We start from the raw sequence: 19,899 nt of genomic DNA on the forward strand, positions 1-19,899 counted from the left end.
GCTATTGTGTTGTGCACTAAGCGTGGTTTTCTTCTTTGGATTTTATAGGATGTCTACACGAGGGAGTAGAGGTCAGGTGAGTAGTAGGAGTGCCAGGAGAAGCACAGTAGTTCCTTTAACAACCGTCGTTGTAGCATCGGCTGTCGGCGAGGACGTTGCACGCGAGATTGTGAGAGCAGTGCAGGACGCCCTAGCTCGTACTGAGGGTGGCAGCGGGCGTGCCCTCAAGCTTGCTAAGGAGTTTTTTCGCTCCAGCCCACCAGAGTTTGTTGGGGAGGCCAAACCGTTGGAGGCAGAGAGTTGGTTAGAGCAGATTACCAAGACTCTTGATATGCTCAGAGTCGAAGATGAGGAGTTGAGGGTTTCTTTGGCGACTTTTCAATTAAAGGGACACACGAGTTATTGGTGGAAGTATGTTAAGAATACTGTAGGTGGCACGTGGGTTGCTTTTACTGAGGCCTTTTGGGCCAAGTATTTCCCTCTTTCTGCTCGGGAAAGGTTGAGGGAACAGTTTGTTGAGTTGCATCAGGATGCTACTCCTATGGCACAGTTCGAGATGCGGTTTACCAGTTTGTCAAGGTTTGTTCCAGAGTTAGTGGCAACAGAGGAGCGTCGTTGTTATGAGTTTGAAAGTCGATTGTGTTTCGGTATTCGGGAGAAGGTAGCTGGATCCTTTTGGAAGGATTATTATAGTCTAGTCGAGGCAACGGCCCATGTGGAGGCCATGGTTGTGAGTACTGGTCAAGTTAGGGAGGAGCCATCTCGGTAACTCCTACGGTTCATAAGCCCTCTAGGCTCAGTAAGGGGTGGAGGCCAAAACATGCTCAGTCCCAGGCTAAATCTTTTTCTTCGCCAGGGATTTCAGACTCTTCTGTTGAGAGGTCCAGGGAGGTTCAGATTTCAGACCAGTCTCAGAATAGGGGGTCTGTTGGTTGTTTTGTTTGTGGTTAGCTGGGTCATGTTAGATGTTTTTGCCCTTTTGCGTGTGAATTCTGCAAGTGTTTCAAAACCTAGTCAGACTCAGTTGTACTCATCCAATCAGGGACGTTATCGGTACCAGAAACGTGCAGGCCAGGCTTTGAGAGCCTTGCAAGGGGCGACTTATTAGCTAACCCTATAGTACTACCCTGGAGGGGGACTTTTGTATTGTTGACCGGTGATGTAATATGTGAATCATTTTGTTGTTGATCGGTGTATTGTAGGATGCTGAGGCATCATGATTATGTAATGCTTTTGTATGCATGTTGTTGTTTGTTTAATCCTCATATATTGGGGCATGCATGGAATCTCGAACCTTCTTTTATTTATATTGAGAAGCTGTCAATGTGATCGATGATCCTAGTATTGTTGTATGCTTGGTACTGAATTATGAGATAGCTATGTGATGGCCTGTGAGCCTTGTTCAGTTTAAAAGTTGTTTGTTAAGAACGGGGAATCCGTAGGTGAATGTGATTGGTTTGATGGTTTTGAGAGTTGTGTGGTATTGGCAAAGTTATGTGAGAATGTTCGAGGGAATGTGAGATTTGTATTTCGGGATAGTAGGAATGGTACCAGTATATCGTTTAGTGTCTTGGGTTATGCTAATTAGTGAACTCATTGTGATCCCATCGGTCATGTACGTGGGTAGTGTTCGTATTGCGACTTGTTATCGGTTGGTGATTATGTGTGGGTGAGATGAACTAGTGGTGTTATTGGTTTTTAGGTATGGTTTGTGAGTAGGAGGAGAATTTCATGAGTGGATGTTGGCAGTATTCTTTGAAAGGAAGAATAGATTGTGTTCTCGGGTAATGAGAGTATATTTGATCAAAATTGTCTTTCGTGTTCGGGTTTGTGTGATTGGGGTTAACCATGTCGGTCTTGAGTTGAGGAGATGGGCAGGCTTGCTATGTAGCCATGGGGGGTGGTGATTCCCTTAGAAATAGTGACGGTGTGATTCAATCTTGAGAAGTCTGGTGAGATTTCATTTGGGGTTTGTGTAAGGAACTCCGTGTTTGAGGTAAATGGTGTTGAGTGGCACACCAGTGTGTGGTTTACTGAGTGTGGTGGTTTATTGAGTTGATTAGTCAGCTTGTTAGCATCGGGTTTTGGGTTGGCATTGGTCACCTTGAGGATAGTTTTGATTGCTGTAGACATTGTATGTTGATTAGGGAAAACTGAAACTAATCGAACGTGTTCTATCATTGAATTTGACGGTTAGAATAATACAGCAAATCTGTGTATTGATTGATCATTGTATATGATAAGTGTTTAAATACATCTTTTATATGTACCTTTGCTTGGGAGAAGATGGGGGATGAACTCTATTGATACAGCAATTATGTGTATCAACTGTAGCATTGAAATGTTTATTTGTGAGCTGTAGTCTCATTCAATTGTTCGGCCAGGTTCTGAGCCATATTTATGATCTTAAATTGGTCAAGTAGAGGAAGATGGCATGAAATTGCAAAACCATGAATTTCTTATGCCTTATGTGTTGATAGCAAAGTGTTTATTTCTATTAACTATCATTATAGAAATGTTATGTTATGTGTTGGTTGTGGCATCGCTGTGTGAGTGATGGATGTTGCTAGTGTTATTTTAAAAAAAAAGGAATAGAAAACAAATTCTTCCTAGTGTTATGGCCTTCTAAGGGCGTAGTTAAAAGGAAAATGTTGGGAATTTGATTTAATGTTAATGTTATGAGGAAATTCCAAATGAATAGTTTTTGGCAAATAAACAGAGGATGATTATGTGTTTAAGATAACACCGTGCTTGTGAAAAATGTTTACAAAACTTTTGAGTTTCGCATGGAAAATGCAAGACTTATTTCGGAATGCCAACATTGAAAGTTTGACTATCTTTGAGAAATGTCTCACGAACAAGAAAATGATTTTCTTTATATTTATACAAAAGACTTGCTTTGGTCGTTTTGTTGGGAATTATGATTGTTGATTAGTGACTTAGCTTGAAGCGCTAGTTGAATGTTAGTGATTGGTTTCGAGAAGGGTTTGGTTTTGTTGGAGCTTTTGTGCCTGAGTGTTGTCTTTTGGAACGTGTTTCCTTGATAAGCCTTTTTTTTGTGAGAGTTAACCGGAGCTTTGTTGTGAGCATAGTTTTTTTTTTTTCCTAAGTGCTCGGGTGTTGGGTGCTTTGTGATCAGTTGGCCTTGTGTTTTGGCGTTTCCTTAATTTCGGGGACGAAATTCTTTAAGGAGGGGAGGTTATAGCGATCCCGGTTTTCCCTCCATTGAGTATTGTATTCCGGACTTGGTTCCGTAGATGTGGGTTGTTGTATTTAGTTTGTTTCCATCCTTCAATACTTTGTATTTGAGTTATAGGATGTTTTGGGCAAGTTCGTTTCAGGTTGGTTGTGATTGGAAGCATATGGTTGTTGTCTAGTTTTTAGCCTCTTCGCTCGAGCCAGGACTTTGTCGCTCGAGCGAGCCTTGTGTTGTTGCTTCTTCACTCGAGCGAGGGTTTGTACGCTCGAGCGAGCTTTTCGTGTCTTCAGGTTTTGCTCAGACGCAACCTTGGCTCGAGCGAGCGAGCGAATTGTATGTTTTGGGCTTCTTCGCTCGAGCGAGCGTTTCTTCGCTCGAGCGTGCTTCTGGGTTGCAGACCTAAAGCTTCGTGTTGTTCACTCGAGTGAGGCTTTGTGCGCTCGAGCGAGGTTTCTTTGTGTCTGGTCGCTCAAGCAACCACTCCTTCGCTCGAGCGAGGAACGTATATATCAGTTCGCAGCAGCAGCTTCTTCTTCACTTTTTGATTTCCTTTTTGTCTCAAAACCCTAGATTCGACACACTCTCTCTCTACACTCACCTTCTCTCTAGGGATTGATCTAGTTCTTGGGTGTTCCTACCCTAATCTCTTTGTAAGAAAGATAGAGGGTTGCGTGGGCTTCGTTTTGATCTGAAAAACTTTGGGATTGGAGCACTTCTGAGTTTGGCTCTTCTTTCCCCTGGGTTCTTCATTTGAGGTAGGGATTTCTTTGTTCCTTTTTCAATACTCCGTCTATAGATAGACATGTGGTAAATTTGTATTGCATGAAAATCATATCCATGTTGGATTTCTTTGAAATTCATGTAAGGGAACTTAGGGTTGGTTGTTTGAGAACGAATTTGTTATCATTGTTGGTTATTTGGACTATTTGGGAGGTAATATAGCATGATATTGTTGAAAGAGGAGAAAATCCTAAATTATATTTTGTTTTGGTAAATTAAAGAGGGAGGTTGATTGAACAATAATCGTAAGTTACTATTGTTAATATGAGTTGAATGAAGGTGTTAATGCCTAAGGGATTAACTATGGCTTTGGGGTTGTTTTGAAATAAATGTATTGAACCAAGTTGGATTATGACCTTATTATCCATGGAATTAGTTTTGTAAAATAAAAAGAGTGGAGTTGGTTTTGTGAATGGGAAAAGTGTTTTTGGGAATAAGTGGTGTAACATGTTGACTTGGAAAGTTTATGAAAGTTGACCTTGAAAATGGAAAATGAAATGTTAACTCTATGTGAGTCTCGGAAAATGAATATGGAAATTGAACTATTATGTCATGAGTGTTGAATACCCATATTTGGGGTTTCACCTTTACTTATCGTACTAGCGTTGTTGTTGGGTTTAAGATCTCATGATAGTTGAGTCTTCTAATAGGTGTACTAAATACATGCATCTAGAGGTTTTGTCCTTGGTCATTGGTGGAGGATAACATTGTTGTATTGAATTGTTGTGTTTGCATTACACTGGTGTTGATTGAACATTGTATGTAATAAAGTGCTATGATACATTATATATGTATAATTGTTAGGGAGAAGATAGGTGATGTACTCCAGTGTGTGGGAGGAGATAGGGGATGTACTCCACACACCTATGTGTTCATATACTTTAACACATTGCTTATGTATCTTGATAGTTTATGTGTGTGCATTACACTTGTTGGTTATGCTCTGTTGTATTATGATTATTGGTGTTATACACTGCCCTTATAATCAGAGGCACCGTTACCTTCCAGCTAGCACCTAGAGAACTGACTGCGCTTATAATCAGAAGTACCGTCACCTTCCAGCTAGCGCCTGGAGAACTGACTTAGCCGGTAGAGTAGAGTTTTATTGTTTTTGTCTCAGTGTATCTGAGTATATCATGTATTGCGATGGTTACAACTTTGGAGGGCCGAGTTGCCTCATTTGTTAATTATATAAATGTTGATGATTTGTTATCTCCTTTTTTTTAAAGGCATGCATGTATAGATATGAATGTATTGGGAACTGTCACGACCCAAACCCGGCCCTATGGGTTTAGCACCGTAACCGGCCAGTAATCCGAGATTACCGAAGGCCTGCTGAACAGTAATACAGTGAAACAGAGTACAGGGCCTGGCGGAAGCCAATACAGTAAATAAATAGTGTCCATTGAGCTGTGACAGTCTGTATGCAAAAAGGCTTTTCATACATTATACAAAAACAGTACAGAACAGTATACACAATATTCACATCCATTTAACTAGGGACTCAACCCCACATAACAGTACAGAAAACATTCCGTCTGTACAACACAGTATACAAAATTAACAGTCACACAGTACAGGGACCTAATCCCTGTATAACAGTACAGTAAACAGTCAGTCTATACAAAACAGTGAAACAGTACAAAAAGGGGGAAATTCTAAAACACCCCTAAGCCTTAACAGTAGGCTCGGAACCTCGCAGTGAGGCACAAAGGCTGGCTTGACAAAACTGGAGTAACCCTGACGCCTCTAGCTGCGGTCTGGTGCCTGTACACCTACATATATATATGAGCAGTGAGCTAAAGCCCAGTGAATAACATAAAGCGTAAAGGGGTTTAGAATGAATGTCCTTACAGTAATGAAAACAGTTCATTTCAATCAGTAATTCAGTTGCTCAGTACAGTAAACAGTCATATGTGGTACATCCATTAGCATAACAGTAACAGTAGGTCTTAAAAGACCGAACAGTAATGATGGCCATCAGTCAGTAAACAGTAGTGGTTCCACAAGGAAACCGACAGAGATCTCTGTGACAGTAACAGTAACAGTAAACCGTAGATACTAAGGATGCCACAGTACAGTTCAGAAATAAAGGACATACATTCATTCAGTAAATAATACCAGTTCAGTAAACAGTTCAGTTCAGTATTCAGAAGATAATCAGTTGAACATATCTTTACACAATTGTTACTCACAGAGTTCTGGGCTACAGTATGCTAGAGCGTGTCTCCCCAGTTGCCAACCCTACACAGTTCACAGGTTGAACACACTAAGCTACACAGTTGGGAAATCTCATAACTTAATCCCTAATTTGCCTTGGTGTGTTCTACAATGATATCCTCATCAAGGTGCCTTAAACTAGGCCTAAGAATGCCTAGGATGGGATGAGGATGCAAAAATACACTTAGAAAACATTTCGCAAAGTTTGCTGAAAATAGGAGCCTCGCTCGAGCGAGACTTTCTACGCTCGAGCGTAAGTCCAAAATCAAAGGCTTCGCTCGAGCGAGGAATCCTTCGCTCGAGCGGTCTGCAAAACAGTAAAAGTACTGGATGCTGAAATTTTACGCGCGATGGTCGCTCGATGGTCGCTCGAGCGGAGCCCTGGACAAAGGTGCTCGCTCGAGCGGGGAATCCTTCGCTCGAGCGAGGAAGCCAAATCTGGAATTTCCAGATTTGCCTCCCAAGCTCAAACCAAGCATTCAACCACTCCAAACTCGACCTCTTGGGCCCAAATTCTGGAAAACATCATTAAATTCAATGTATAACAAGTTTCAAAGCTCAATTTATGAATTCAAGCCCCAAAGGTGAGTCAATTAGAACCATATTCAAACCCATTTTCAAGAATATGAAGAACATGCAAACATGCAAGGATTTAAACCGAATCAAAGCTTCAAAGCTTGTTCAAATGAGCTCATTCTTTTCAAAACAAGATGAAAACATGGTCTACTCTTACAACATGGACATGCATGTAACCATTTACCATGAATTCAACTCAAAACTCATTAATTCAACCATGCATGCAAGAAATGAGCTTCAATCCATCATTTATGGACCAAATCATGACTTAGCTCTACAAATTAACATGAATCATGCAAGAATGAACTCAAGGACAGCAACAAGAAGATGGATGTCCTACCTTAATCTTGTAGAATTAGGAGTGAGGGAGCTCAAATATGCAAATACACTTCAATTACCAAGCAATTCTTCAAGTTTCCAAGGAATTCAAGGTGAATTCACTCTAACTCCCTACCTCCCTCTCTCTAGTCGGTGGTGTGCTCAAAATGAGCTGATGAAATGTGTATGTGTGAGCATAATGAGAATCAAAGATGATCCAAGTAGTGGGCCACTTAAGTGGCAAAATGGTAATTAAGTCCAACTCTTTAATTAGCTTAATTTAATCTAATTTAATCATACCTAATCAGTTTTCAGATAAATATACCATAAAATTGCATTAATTATGAGGGTCACGGAACATCAATTGGTTTCTAATTCGGCCGCCGATAAGGCCTTCAATTAGCAGTTTAAACATATAAACATGAACAGATAATCAGACAATCAAACAGATAGAATGCAATTAAGTAACATATACTCAGTTAATTCAGATTCCAATTTCAATCAGTCAGTTCAGTACTTTACTCAGTTCAATTATCAGTCAGTTATCAGTTCCGTTTAGCAGTAATCGGTAATCAATCAGTCATTAATCAGTAAACAGTATGAGGGTTGTTACAGTCTCCCCTCCTTATAAAGAGTTTAGTCCTCTAAACTCGAGTTACCTTCATTCTGGAAGAAAACAGGATTCAGTGGAAACAGTTCAGGATATCGTTTAGCCATGTCATCTTCCCTTTCCCAAGTGGCATACACGCCACCATGGTTCTGCCAGTCAACTTTCACTAACGGGATCTCTTTGTTCCTCAGTTTCTTGATCCGTCGGTTTACAATCTGTATAGGCCGTTCCTCGTAAGTGTAGTCATCACTCAACACTACGTGGGTAGGCTCTATTACATGGAAGGGATCCCGGAGATAGTCTCTCAACATAGAAATGTGGAAGACGTTATGCATATGCTCCATTTCAGGAGGAAGCGCAACTTGATACGCCACCGGATTGATTTTCTCAATGATCTCGTATGGTCCGACGTATCTCGGTGCTAACTTGCCTTTGACTCCAAAACGAGTCTGGCCTTTCATTGGTGTCACTTTCACAAAAACGTGATCACCCACTTCATACTCTCTGTCTCGTCTCCTGACATCTGCATAACTTTTCTGTCTACTCTGTGCAGTTTTCAGTCTTTGCTGTATCAGTTTCACTTTTTCAGTTGTTTCATACACCATCTCGGGCCCAAGCAAAGGCCCATCTCCAACTTCTGCCCAGCAAATTGGAGATCTACATTTTCTACCATACAATGCCTCAAAAGGCGCCATACCAGTACTCGAATGGTAGCTGTTGTTGTAGGCGAATTCAGCTAAGGGCAAGTGACTTTCCCAGTTTCCCTGAAAATCAAGGACACACATTCTCAGTAAATCCTCCAGAGTTTGGATGGTCCTTTCTGATTGGCCATCTGTCTGAGGATGATAGGCACTACTCAGTCTCAGTTCAGTACCCAGTGCAGTTTGTAGGCTTTGCCAAAACCTCGATGTAAACTTCGAATCCCTGTCAGAAACAATAGACACAGGCACTCCATGCAGTCTTACAATTTCATCAATATAGATAACAGCCAATTTGTCCGCATTATAGATTGTCTTGACAGGTAAGAAGTGAGCAGATTTGGTTAGTCTATCAACAATAACCCAAATTGAATCCATACCTTTTCTGGAGCGAGGTAATCCAACGACAAAATCCATCGTGATATGCTCCCATTTCCACTCTGGTATGGGTAGAGGTTGCAATAATCCGGCAGGTCGCTGATGTTCAGCTTTGACCTGTTGGCAATGAAGACATTTGGATACAAAATCAGCAATTTCTTTCTTCATTCCCGGCCACCAGAAATTCTGTTTCAGATCTTGGTACATTTTCGTATTCCCCGGATGGATAGACAATTTCGAATTGTGGCCTTCTCGCAGAACTCTTCTTTTCAGTTCAATATCATTTGGTACACACAGTCTTTCTTGAAATTTCAGTACATTATTCTCAAATTTGAATCCCGGTCTCGGTTTAGATTCTCTTTCTTCGATGATCTTTTTCAAGAAGTCATCCAGTTGCTGTTTCTCTTTAATCTCTTCAACCAGTGCTGGTCGAGCAGAAATAGCAGCTAAGGTTCCACCTTGTTCTCTCAAAACAATTTCTATTTCAGATTTTTCAAGGTCACAAAGCAACTCTTTCTGTCTGGTAAGCAAACAGGCTAAGTTTCCAATCGATTTCCGGCTCAATGCATCGGCAACGGTATTGGCTTTTCCTGGGTGGTACAAGATCTGTAGGTCGTAATCCTTTATCAGTTCTAGCCATCTCCGCTGTCTCATATTCAGTTCTTTCTGTGTGAAGAAATACTTCAAGCTCTTGTGGTCGGTATACACTTCACATGTTACCCCGTACAGGTAGTGACGCCAAATTTTCAGTGCAAATACTACTGCAGCAAGTTCCAGATCATGGGTCGGGTAATTCTTTTCATGTGGTCTCAGTTGTCGGGAAGCATAAGCTATAACCTTCCCATTCTGCATTAAAACACATCCCAAACCCTTATGAGAAGCATCACTAAATACAGTATAACCATCCGTACCTGAGGGTAAAGTCAAAACTGGTGCAGTCACAAGTCGAGTTTTCAACTCCTGGAAAGCAGATTCTCTTTGGTCGGTCCAGTCAAATGATGTCCCCTTTTGAGTTAACTGAGTCAATGGTAGGGCAATTTTGGAGAAATCTTTGACAAATCTTCTGTAATATCCAGCCAATCCCAAAAAGCTTCGGACTTCAGTCACATTTGTTGGTCTAGGCCAGTTCACCACAGCTTCAATTTTCTGCGGATCAACAGAAATTCCATCTTTGCTAACAACATGCCCCAAAAACATAACATGGTCAAGCCAAAATTCACATTTAGACAGTTTAGCATACAGTTTCTGTTCCCTTAAGGTTTGTAGGGCAAGTCTCAGATGATGTTCATGCTGTTCTATACTTTTGGAGTAAATCAATATGTCATCGATAAATACAACAATAAAGTCATCAAGGTATGGTTTAAAAATTCTGTTCATGAGGTCCATAAAAGCAGCTGGTGCATTCGTGACTCCAAAAGGCATAACCAAAAATTCGTAGTGTCCATACCTCGTTCTAAAAGCAGTTTTATCAATGTCTTCTGGTTTAACCTTCAATTGATGATATCCGGATCTAAGATCAATCTTAGAAAACACTTGTGCACCCTGTAACTGATCAAATAAATCATCAATGCGTGGCAAAGGGTATTTGTTCTTTACAGTTACCTTATTCAGTTCACGGTAGTCAATGCACAGTCTCAGTGAGCCATCTTTCTTCTTGACAAACAAAACAGGAGCACCCCATGGCGAAGTGCTAGGTCTGATGAACTTTTTATCTAACAGTTCTTGCAATTGCACTTTCAGTTCCTTCAGTTCAGTTGGAGCCATTCTGTAAGGAGCTTTAGAAACTGGTTGTGTTCCGGGAATCACATCAACGGTAAATTCAATCTCCCTATCAGTCAAATCTCCTGGAAGATTATCTGGAAAAACATCTGGAAATTCCCTGACTATAGGAATACAATTCACATCAGTTTTAACACTATCATCAGTAGACACAGTCAGTACAGAACACAGATATCCTTTACACCCCTTTCTAATTAATTTAACAGCTTTCACTGACGAAATCAAATACGGAGGAGGTACTACTCCACTCCCATTAAACACAAATTCAGGAAAACCAGGTGGACGAAAAACAACTTGCTTGGTCACACAGTCAATAGTGGCATGATATTTTTGTAACCAATCCATCCCCAATATTACGTCAAAATGATCAATGTTCAATGGCAGTAAATCAATAAACAGATGCATATCCCCAACAATGATTTCACATGCGGGGTACATATAAGCACATGTCATAGATCCCCCTACGGGTGATGATACGGCTAGCAGATAGTTCATGGGTTCTAAGGGTCTATCCAATTTCCGTGAAAAAGCATATGATACATAAGAATGCGTAGACCCCGAATCAATCAGTACATATGCATTTTGAGTACAGATAGAGAGAATACCTGACACAACGGTCTCGGTATTCTGCACATCTCCCGGTACTAGTGCGAACACTCGGCCTTGCCTCATAGGCTCTTTCCCGGTAGCTTTAGGGTTAGGCTTTGGTGGAGCATTTGACACTGCTGCGCTTGGTGCAGCTTTACCACTGGCTTGTGGAGCAGAGGGGCAGTCTTTAACCATGTGGCCCACCTTGCCACACCTGTAACAGGCTCCAGATATTCTGTAGCAAACCCCTTTGTGCTTCTTGCCACATTCAGAACAGGGTGGTATGAAACCACTCCCTTGGCTGGGGCTAGTTGTCAACCCCGTATTCTGTTTCTTGTTGGCTGGGTTGTGCTTGCCTTTTTTAAATTTGAAACTCTGCCTTTTTCCATGCCATTCAGTCGTTGGTGCTTCAGATTGTTTCACTGCTGCAATGTTCGACTCGGCCATCAATGCCCGGTCGAGAACACCCACAAAAGTCGGTAATTTCAAAACATTTATCCGGTCAAGTATTGCCACATTAAGGCCACCTTCAAATTTTCTGGCCTTCTTATATTCAGTATCCACCATGTGCGGTGCATAACGGGCAAGTTCAGTAAATTTGGTTTCATATTCTGCAACGGACATTGTGCCCTGCTTCAGCTGTTCAAATTCAGTCACTTTTCTATCCCTGACACACTGAGGGAAGTACTTTTCAAAGAAGGACTCCTTGAACTGAGCCCAAGTCATAACAGTGTTTGTTTCACGGATTAACATCCACCACCTTCTAGCTTCTTCTTGTAAGGTGAAGGTAGCTAACAGTACTTTATTCGCTTCAGAGCACGGGAACACCTCAAATAATTTCTCTGTCTCAAGCACCCACGCTTCAGCTTTTAACGGTTCAAGGCCTCCCTGGAAGGATGGCGGTTTCATCTTACTGAATTTATGGGTGAGAGCAATAATATCCCCATCATCCGCATTCGCATTAGGTTCCGGCTGTACCGGAGGAGGAGGAGGTGGGGGCGGTTGGTTCTGTTGTTGTTCCAGTCTAGCAGTTATCAGTTCTATCATTCTTTCCATTCTTTCCATTCTTGCCTCAGTAGATGAGGACTCAGGTTCATTTGCATTGTCCATTTCACTATAAGCAGTTATAACAGTTTTAAACATAAGCAGTCATTTGTTTCATAGTTTAAGGCATTAACAGATATTCAGTCATAACATAGCCACACACTTTTCAAGTTCATGAGATGTCCTAATTACTTTTTCTAGGACCCCCTATAGCTCATTTGGACACGTGTGTGCGGTATAACTCGTGGTAAGTATCGCTCTGATACCACTCTGTCACGACCCAAACCCGGCCCTATGGGTTTAGCACCGTAACCGACCAGTAATCCGAGATTACCGAAGGCCTGCTGAACAGTAATACAGTGAAACAGAGTACAGGGCCTGGCGGAAGCCAATACAGTAAATAAATAGTGTCCATTGAGCTGTGACAGTCTGTATGCAAAAAGGCTTTTCATACATTATACAAAAACAGTACAGAACAGTATACACAATATTCACATCCATTTAACTAGGGACTCAACCCCACATAACAGTACAGAAAACATTCCGTCTGTACAACACAGTATACAAAATTAACAGTCACACAGTACAGGGACCTAATCCCTGTATAACAGTACAGTAAACAGTCAGTCTATACAAAACAGTGAAACAGTACAAAAAGGGGGAAATTCTAAAACACCCCTAAGCCTTAACAGTAGGCTCGGAACCTCGCAGTGAGGCACAAAGGCTGGCTTGACAAAACTGGAGTAACCCTGACGCCTCTAGCTGCGGTCTGGTGCCTGTACACCTACATATATATATGAGCAGTGAGCTAAAGCCCAGTGAATAACATAAAGCGTAAAGGGGTTTAGAATGAATGTCCTTACAGTAATGAAAACAGTTCATTTCAATCAGTAATTCAGTTGCTCAGTACAGTAAACAGTCATATGTGGTACATCCATTAGCATAACAGTAACAGTAGGTCTTAAAAGACCGAACAGTAATGATGGCCATCAGTCAGTAAACAGTAGTGGTTCCACAAGGAAACCGACAGAGATCTCTGTGACAGTAACAGTAACAGTAAACCGTAGATACTAAGGATGCCACAGTACAGTTCAGAAATAAAGGACATACATTCATTCAGTAAATAATACCAGTTCAGTAAACAGTTCAGTTCAGTATTCAGAAGATAATCAGTTGAACATATCTTTACACAATTGTTACTCACAGAGTTCTGGGCTACAGTATGCTAGAGCGTGTCTCCCCAGTTGCCAACCCTACACAGTTCACAGGTTGAACACACTAAGCTACACAGTTGGGAAATCTCATAACTTAATCCCTAATTTGCCTTGGTGTGTTCTACAATGATATCCTCATCAAGGTGCCTTAAACTAGGCCTAAGAATGCCTAGGATGGGATGAGGATGCAAAAATACACTTAGAAAACATTTCGCAAAGTTTGCTGAAAATAGGAGCCTCGCTCGAGCGAGACTTTCTACGCTCGAGCGTAAGTCCAAAATCAAAGGCTTCGCTCGAGCGAGGAATCCTTCGCTCGAGCGGTCTGCAAAACAGTAAAAGTACTGGATGCTGAAATTTTACGCGCGATGGTCGCTCGATGGTCGCTCGAGCGGAGCCCTGGACAAAGGTGCTCGCTCGAGCGGGGAATCCTTCGCTCGAGCGAGGAAGCCAAATCTGGAATTTCCAGATTTGCCTCCCAAGCTCAAACCAAGCATTCAACCACTCCAAACTCGACCTCTTGGGCCCAAATTCTGGAAAACATCATTAAATTCAATGTATAACAAGTTTCAAAGCTCAATTTATGAATTCAAGCCCCAAAGGTGAGTCAATTAGAACCATATTCAAACCCATTTTCAAGAATATGAAGAACATGCAAACATGCAAGGATTTAAACCGAATCAAAGCTTCAAAGCTTGTTCAAATGAGCTCATTCTTTTCAAAACAAGATGAAAACATGGTCTACTCTTACAACATGGACATGCATGTAACCATTTACCATGAATTCAACTCAAAACTCATTAATTCAACCATGCATGCAAGAAATGAGCTTCAATCCATCATTTATGGACCAAATCATGACTTAGCTCTACAAATTAACATGAATCATGCAAGAATGAACTCAAGGACAGCAACAAGAAGATGGATGTCCTACCTTAATCTTGTAGAATTAGGAGTGAGGGAGCTCAAATATGCAAATACACTTCAATTACCAAGCAATTCTTCAAGTTTCCAAGGAATTCAAGGTGAATTCACTCTAACTCCCTACCTCCCTCTCTCTAGTCGGTGGTGTGCTCAAAATGAGCTGATGAAATGTGTATGTGTGAGCATAATGAGAATCAAAGATGATCCAAGTAGTGGGCCACTTAAGTGGCAAAATGGTAATTAAGTCCAACTCTTTAATTAGCTTAATTTAATCTAATTTAATCATACCTAATCAGTTTTCAGATAAATATACCATAAAATTGCATTAATTATGAGGGTCACGGAACATCAATTGGTTTCTAATTCGGCCGCCGATAAGGCCTTCAATTAGCAGTTTAAACATATAAACATGAACAGATAATCAGACAATCAAACAGATAGAATGCAATTAAGTAACATATACTCAGTTAATTCAGATTCCAATTTCAATCAGTCAGTTCAGTACTTTACTCAGTTCAATTATCAGTCAGTTATCAGTTCCGTTTAGCAGTAATCGGTAATCAATCAGTCATTAATCAGTAAACAGTATGAGGGTTGTTACAGGAACAAACCAAAATGCCATTGTGAGATTTTGGGAATGTGTGAAGAAAAATTGGGTATTTGAAAGTAAGTTTTGAAAAAGGAAAAAATCTGTTATAAGTATGGAAAATAGGAGAAAGGTAGTGGGCTTAGTGAAATTGTTTTCTAAGATGTTGTTATTGTTATAAAAGTTGGGGAACCAGGGATAATGAAAAGAAAAGAAAGATGAATCGCTTATAGCGTTGAATGAAATGACTGTTTTTGAGAAAAGTTCATACTTATGTATATTTTTGTATAAACTGCCACATTAGTATTCTATTATGAGATTGAGCATTCATGATCATAGCTATCTGTAAGTTGTTATTGTTGAGGATCATGTTGAGATCCCTACTGGACTATATGTTCATCCCACGTTATTGAATCTTTTTTCAGGTGATAGTCAGGATGTGATACAAGATTTGGATCTTTTTATTTGTTGGCCACGGGGCCTCTTTTGTGTTGGCGAAGTGCCATTGTTGTAAAAGGGTTACACCCTTCTTTTGATTCTTTAATGATTGTAAGCCTACGCGCAGTTTATTTAGAATGCTCATGTTGTATTTAATTTGCATTCGAATGAGAGAATTACTATTTAATTCTACTAGTCGAATATTTGAGTTTATTTCCGCATGTTGTCTCTGAACTTGAAGTGAATTAATGGATTTGGTAATGATTTCGAGTAATAAAAAGTGGGGCGTGACAGCCATACTTCTGCCAACACCAAAGGTTCAGTATGACCTCGGGAACCACAATGAATACACTTGCGATCGCCACGTGTGCGAGAACTAGGTCCACTACTTCCTTCATTCCTGAAACCACCACGGGAGCCACCACCACAGGAACCAACCCCACGAGAACCCCGTGAACCAGAATAAGAGCCTTGTTGACTAGATGTGCCAAGAAAACCCCCTCGAGTAGACCCACGATGAGCACTACTCGAGACTAATGCAAAAGATGACAAGGTAGAGGACCCGGAGGTAGATTGTGCCTATCCCAAAGAAGAATGTAATTGCCGAGAATAGGTATTAGCAGCAGAAGGTAAAGTCTCACTGGTAAGAATCTGATCCTTGAACCCTCGCAATTCAGGATCTAAGCCAGAGAGTAAAGAAGCCATCATGAAGTCCTCCCAATGTTGCTTCTGTTTGTTCACATCAGTAGTGAAGGGTCGATGCTGCAATAACTGATCCCACAAGGTCTTGAGACTACTATAATAATCAGGAAGAGACCGGCCATATTGGCGCATATCAAAAATCTACTCATATAGCTCATAGACCCGAGAGACATTACTCTGTCGAAAAGGAGTCAGCAAGGGACTCCCAAATTTCCTTAGAGGTATCACAAAATTCCACGGTAGTAGTAACCTATGGTTCCAAGCTATGCCAGATCCAACCCATAACACAGGAATCGTCACCACACCAATCATCATAAGCTTTGTCGTTAGTTATAGGAGGGAGTTCGCTAATGAAGCGGGATTTCTTCTTACCACGTAAGAAATTTTTTACAGCATGAGCCTAAGCTAAATAATTGGCACTATTCAACTTCTTGGTAGTAATAGATTTGGGCATGTCATCATCTTTACTCATAGCTATTGCCTTATTCTCAATTTTAGCCATGACAATCGATCACACAAAATACTCAACACGAGTATGAAAGCTGTAGAAATCTTGCAAATAGAAATTATCCACACCAATTAGCTCTTACAACCATGAGTATAGCCACTGGAAATAGTTCAATCAACAAGAATCCAAGATTACAGAGGAATGATTGGAGAACCTATGTCTACCAAACAGATTTGGACGCAAATTCAACCAAAAACATCAACCAAAAACATCAACCCACCAACACAAATCAACACTTTAAGATCAACCAGACCTTGCTAGATAATTTTCAGCCCCTATATAGTAAGTTTCAGTGGGTATATGTTGGAAAATAACACTGCCAATTATGTATAGTACCAGAAAAAGTCCAAAAACGAATCAAACATCAACCTAACAGTAGTAAATCAACAAAATAATAGCAAATAACACTGAAGGAGGGAGTTTCGGCTCCCAGAGATAGGATTCCAGCAAGTAGATTTAGCAAAAAACAGTCCTAAGAGCAGATTTGAAAAACAGTACCAAAAACATGAAATACTTTCAAAAATCGAAAACTTATATCAGGGATGATCAAAAAATTCCACAAAAATCATAAATCTCAGGAGGCAATTTCTAGTCTAGGGGTGAAGGACCCGTCCGTACAGTGCTTACGTCATGTTGACATCATTGTACGGCTGATGACATCAGCACGTCTTAGTCACTTGATATCGATCTCTAGTCTGTAGAAACCTTTCTGAAGAAGAATAGATTGCTCTAATACCAAGTTAGATTGTAAAATGAAAGAATTTAGGGTTGGGATTTATGAGGAAAAAGAAAAAGAAAGAGTAATTTTATATATATTGAATAATCATTGTTTCTCAACTTGACATCAGCCAAATATATATACAAACCCTAATATAGCAATATGACCATCGTACCCTCATCTTACGTAAATATTAACAAGAGAACAAAAGAACAAAAATAAGTATTCTAACATGAACCATCAAGTGAACGATAGGCAGAAGCAAAACAATTGTCCTAACTTTGCTAATTTGATTGAAAGGAAATTGGTTAACCTATTACTGTGTCACAAGAAGATGAAACCTTAGTGTTGTGCACAAATCTTTAAGATCAAAGATTCAACCAGACAATGAGGAATGTTACCTTGAGTCCATCGGGAAGGACCTCAGCAATGACCATCCAAATCATACACGCAGCTGCAAAGCCCTTACAGAATGGCAGGAATTTGTTAAAAGCATTTGCACATATAAATGAAGGAACTGCTACAATAGGCTGCAGCAACAAAGATGCGAACAGGCCAATAAGAAAAGGCATTTTAAGCACATATAAACAAGAATATCATTATTTAAACCTTTAGCTACTTAACATTGATTAAAAAATCAGTTCCTTTTATGCTTTTTTTTTCCCCATTAGAGATGTTTGTGATAAATGGAACCGATATTGTCTAAGTAGCACAACATGGACACAAACATGACAGATTCACATACAAGATTCTAAAACAATAGGGCGCCAACATTGCAAGGAAATTTTCAGTGAATCATATATTCTCATATATATATGTGCTAAAAGAAATTATACAACTTTGATTAGTTTTCAAAATTTCCATGTTAATATTGAAAATGAAACTTCATGAATCTCTTATACATAATTATAATATGCATGCCACTATTGTATTGTATCTTTCTATGTATGGTTCTATTTTCGCATGCTTCCATTGTGGTAGTCATGTGTATGATGTCAATAACCCCCCCTCTCTCTTTTTATTTCTGAAAGGAACAAAAATACGGTTGATATTTTGAGTTACCCTATTCTAGATGATATATTGGCCATGGCTATCCTTATAGATAGCTACAGATATGTGACACAAACACCAGAAAATTCAGACATACTTATACAGAAAATCGTTCAAAAAAATAAAATAAAATAAAATAGGTCAACAAAATATTATATATGCATATTGCTGGTACTTTCTTATCATGATTTTTTATTTTTTATTTTTCTCTATTGTTATATTCATTTCCTAATACTAGAAGCGTCCATTGCATGCTTCACTAGCATCAATAATGTATATGATGCAAATAAGTTTTCGAAATGTCAGACATTGCGCTATATATATAGCTCGTTCATCAAGTAATCGTGAATGCACCATATAATGAAGCGTAGAAGTATATCATGTCTATCCCAAATCAACATAGAGGTTCTGTTATAAACAACAAAAAGCAAATCATGGGTACGTAATGCAATATATGGCTTTGTTCCCACTGAAAGGAAATCATGTCTTTTACATGCTCAGTTGCTTTTTAGTTTGAAACGTATATTTCCATTTTCCAACCAGTGAGTTTGAAGATATCAATAAGAAAAACTATATTATTACCTGGGGCAATGATGTAATTACACTCCAGAACATTACATTCTGTGGAGAAACCCCCCTTGATGCCAACACCATACTAACAGCTAAGCCCTTATGTATGTTATGCACAGCAATAGCCAAAGTTACCAAAAGGCCCTGAGATAAATCTTTTGAGCCAGCAAAGGACACTTCAACACTAGAACCTTCCCTAAAGGAATGAAGTGTCATTATTCCAACAACAAGAATGACTTTAGTTGCGTTCGCTCCTTTTATGTCTAACATGCTTACTTCACCATATTGCTCCAAAAATTGAACAAAAAAAAAACAATAATGCAAGTCAATAATATTGGCCAAAAAGCATGCAAATCGGCACGGCACGTCAGATTATATGTGCCAGGAGTGGAGAGAAATGGACTCCTATTTCATGTTTTCAGCAGGACAAATTGTTTGCTTTGAACTTATGCTATAAGCTTCTGCCAGGGTCAGGTTTATAGTGCTTCATTTCTGCTCACCAAAGTCTTGGTATTGAAACATCAAGAACAAGACATCTAAGTTATTGAAGCTGTAATTCACTTAATTGCTATATAATGCAATTAAAATTCAATACGAACGGGGAAGTATGTAATGAAATTAACAACGGTGTAGCAGTACAAACTCCACAAAGAAGCAAATGAATAACCTGATTGAAAAATCAAAGTGATGTCACCAACATGGAAGTTCAAATTTGAAATAAAAGATATGATGAAGAGGTGCTTCAGTTATGGAATACTAGAAAATTTTAGCATTTATGACTCTTTAGCTTATCCACACTTCATTCAGACTTTCCAAATTACTGGTACATTATTCTAAAATGAATATACTTTTTTCTGTTATCTTTTATGGAAACAAAATTACAGAATCTTAAATTGATACACTTTTCACTTTAATGATTATATATGTGGTAGAAAGGGGTGGCATATTATTCTCGTAACTCCAATATGTTTAGCACAACTAAACTCTGTTGCATTGGTAGGC

General features: G+C 39.7%; 1 protein-coding gene across 1 annotated transcript in view; it reads right to left on the minus strand.

The window, feature by feature from the left end:
* Positions 1-19,899, minus strand: part of LOC114297591 (putative zinc transporter At3g08650) — a 74,234-nt gene that overhangs the window by 16,989 nt on the left and 37,346 nt on the right. Inside the window, exons 5-6 of the mRNA XM_082918934.1 lie at positions 18,910-19,196; positions 17,679-17,807 (exon numbers count right to left, since the gene is read on the minus strand). Of these exons, the coding sequence (XP_082775060.1) occupies positions 17,679-17,807; positions 18,910-19,196 (416 nt within the window). The remainder of the gene's footprint in view (positions 1-17,678; positions 17,808-18,909; positions 19,197-19,899) is intronic.

Source organism: Camellia sinensis, chromosome 3, assembly GCF_055761805.1.
Source record: "Camellia sinensis isolate YWXY chromosome 3, ASM5576180v1, whole genome shotgun sequence".
Taxonomy (NCBI): Eukaryota; Viridiplantae; Streptophyta; class Magnoliopsida; order Ericales; family Theaceae; genus Camellia; species Camellia sinensis.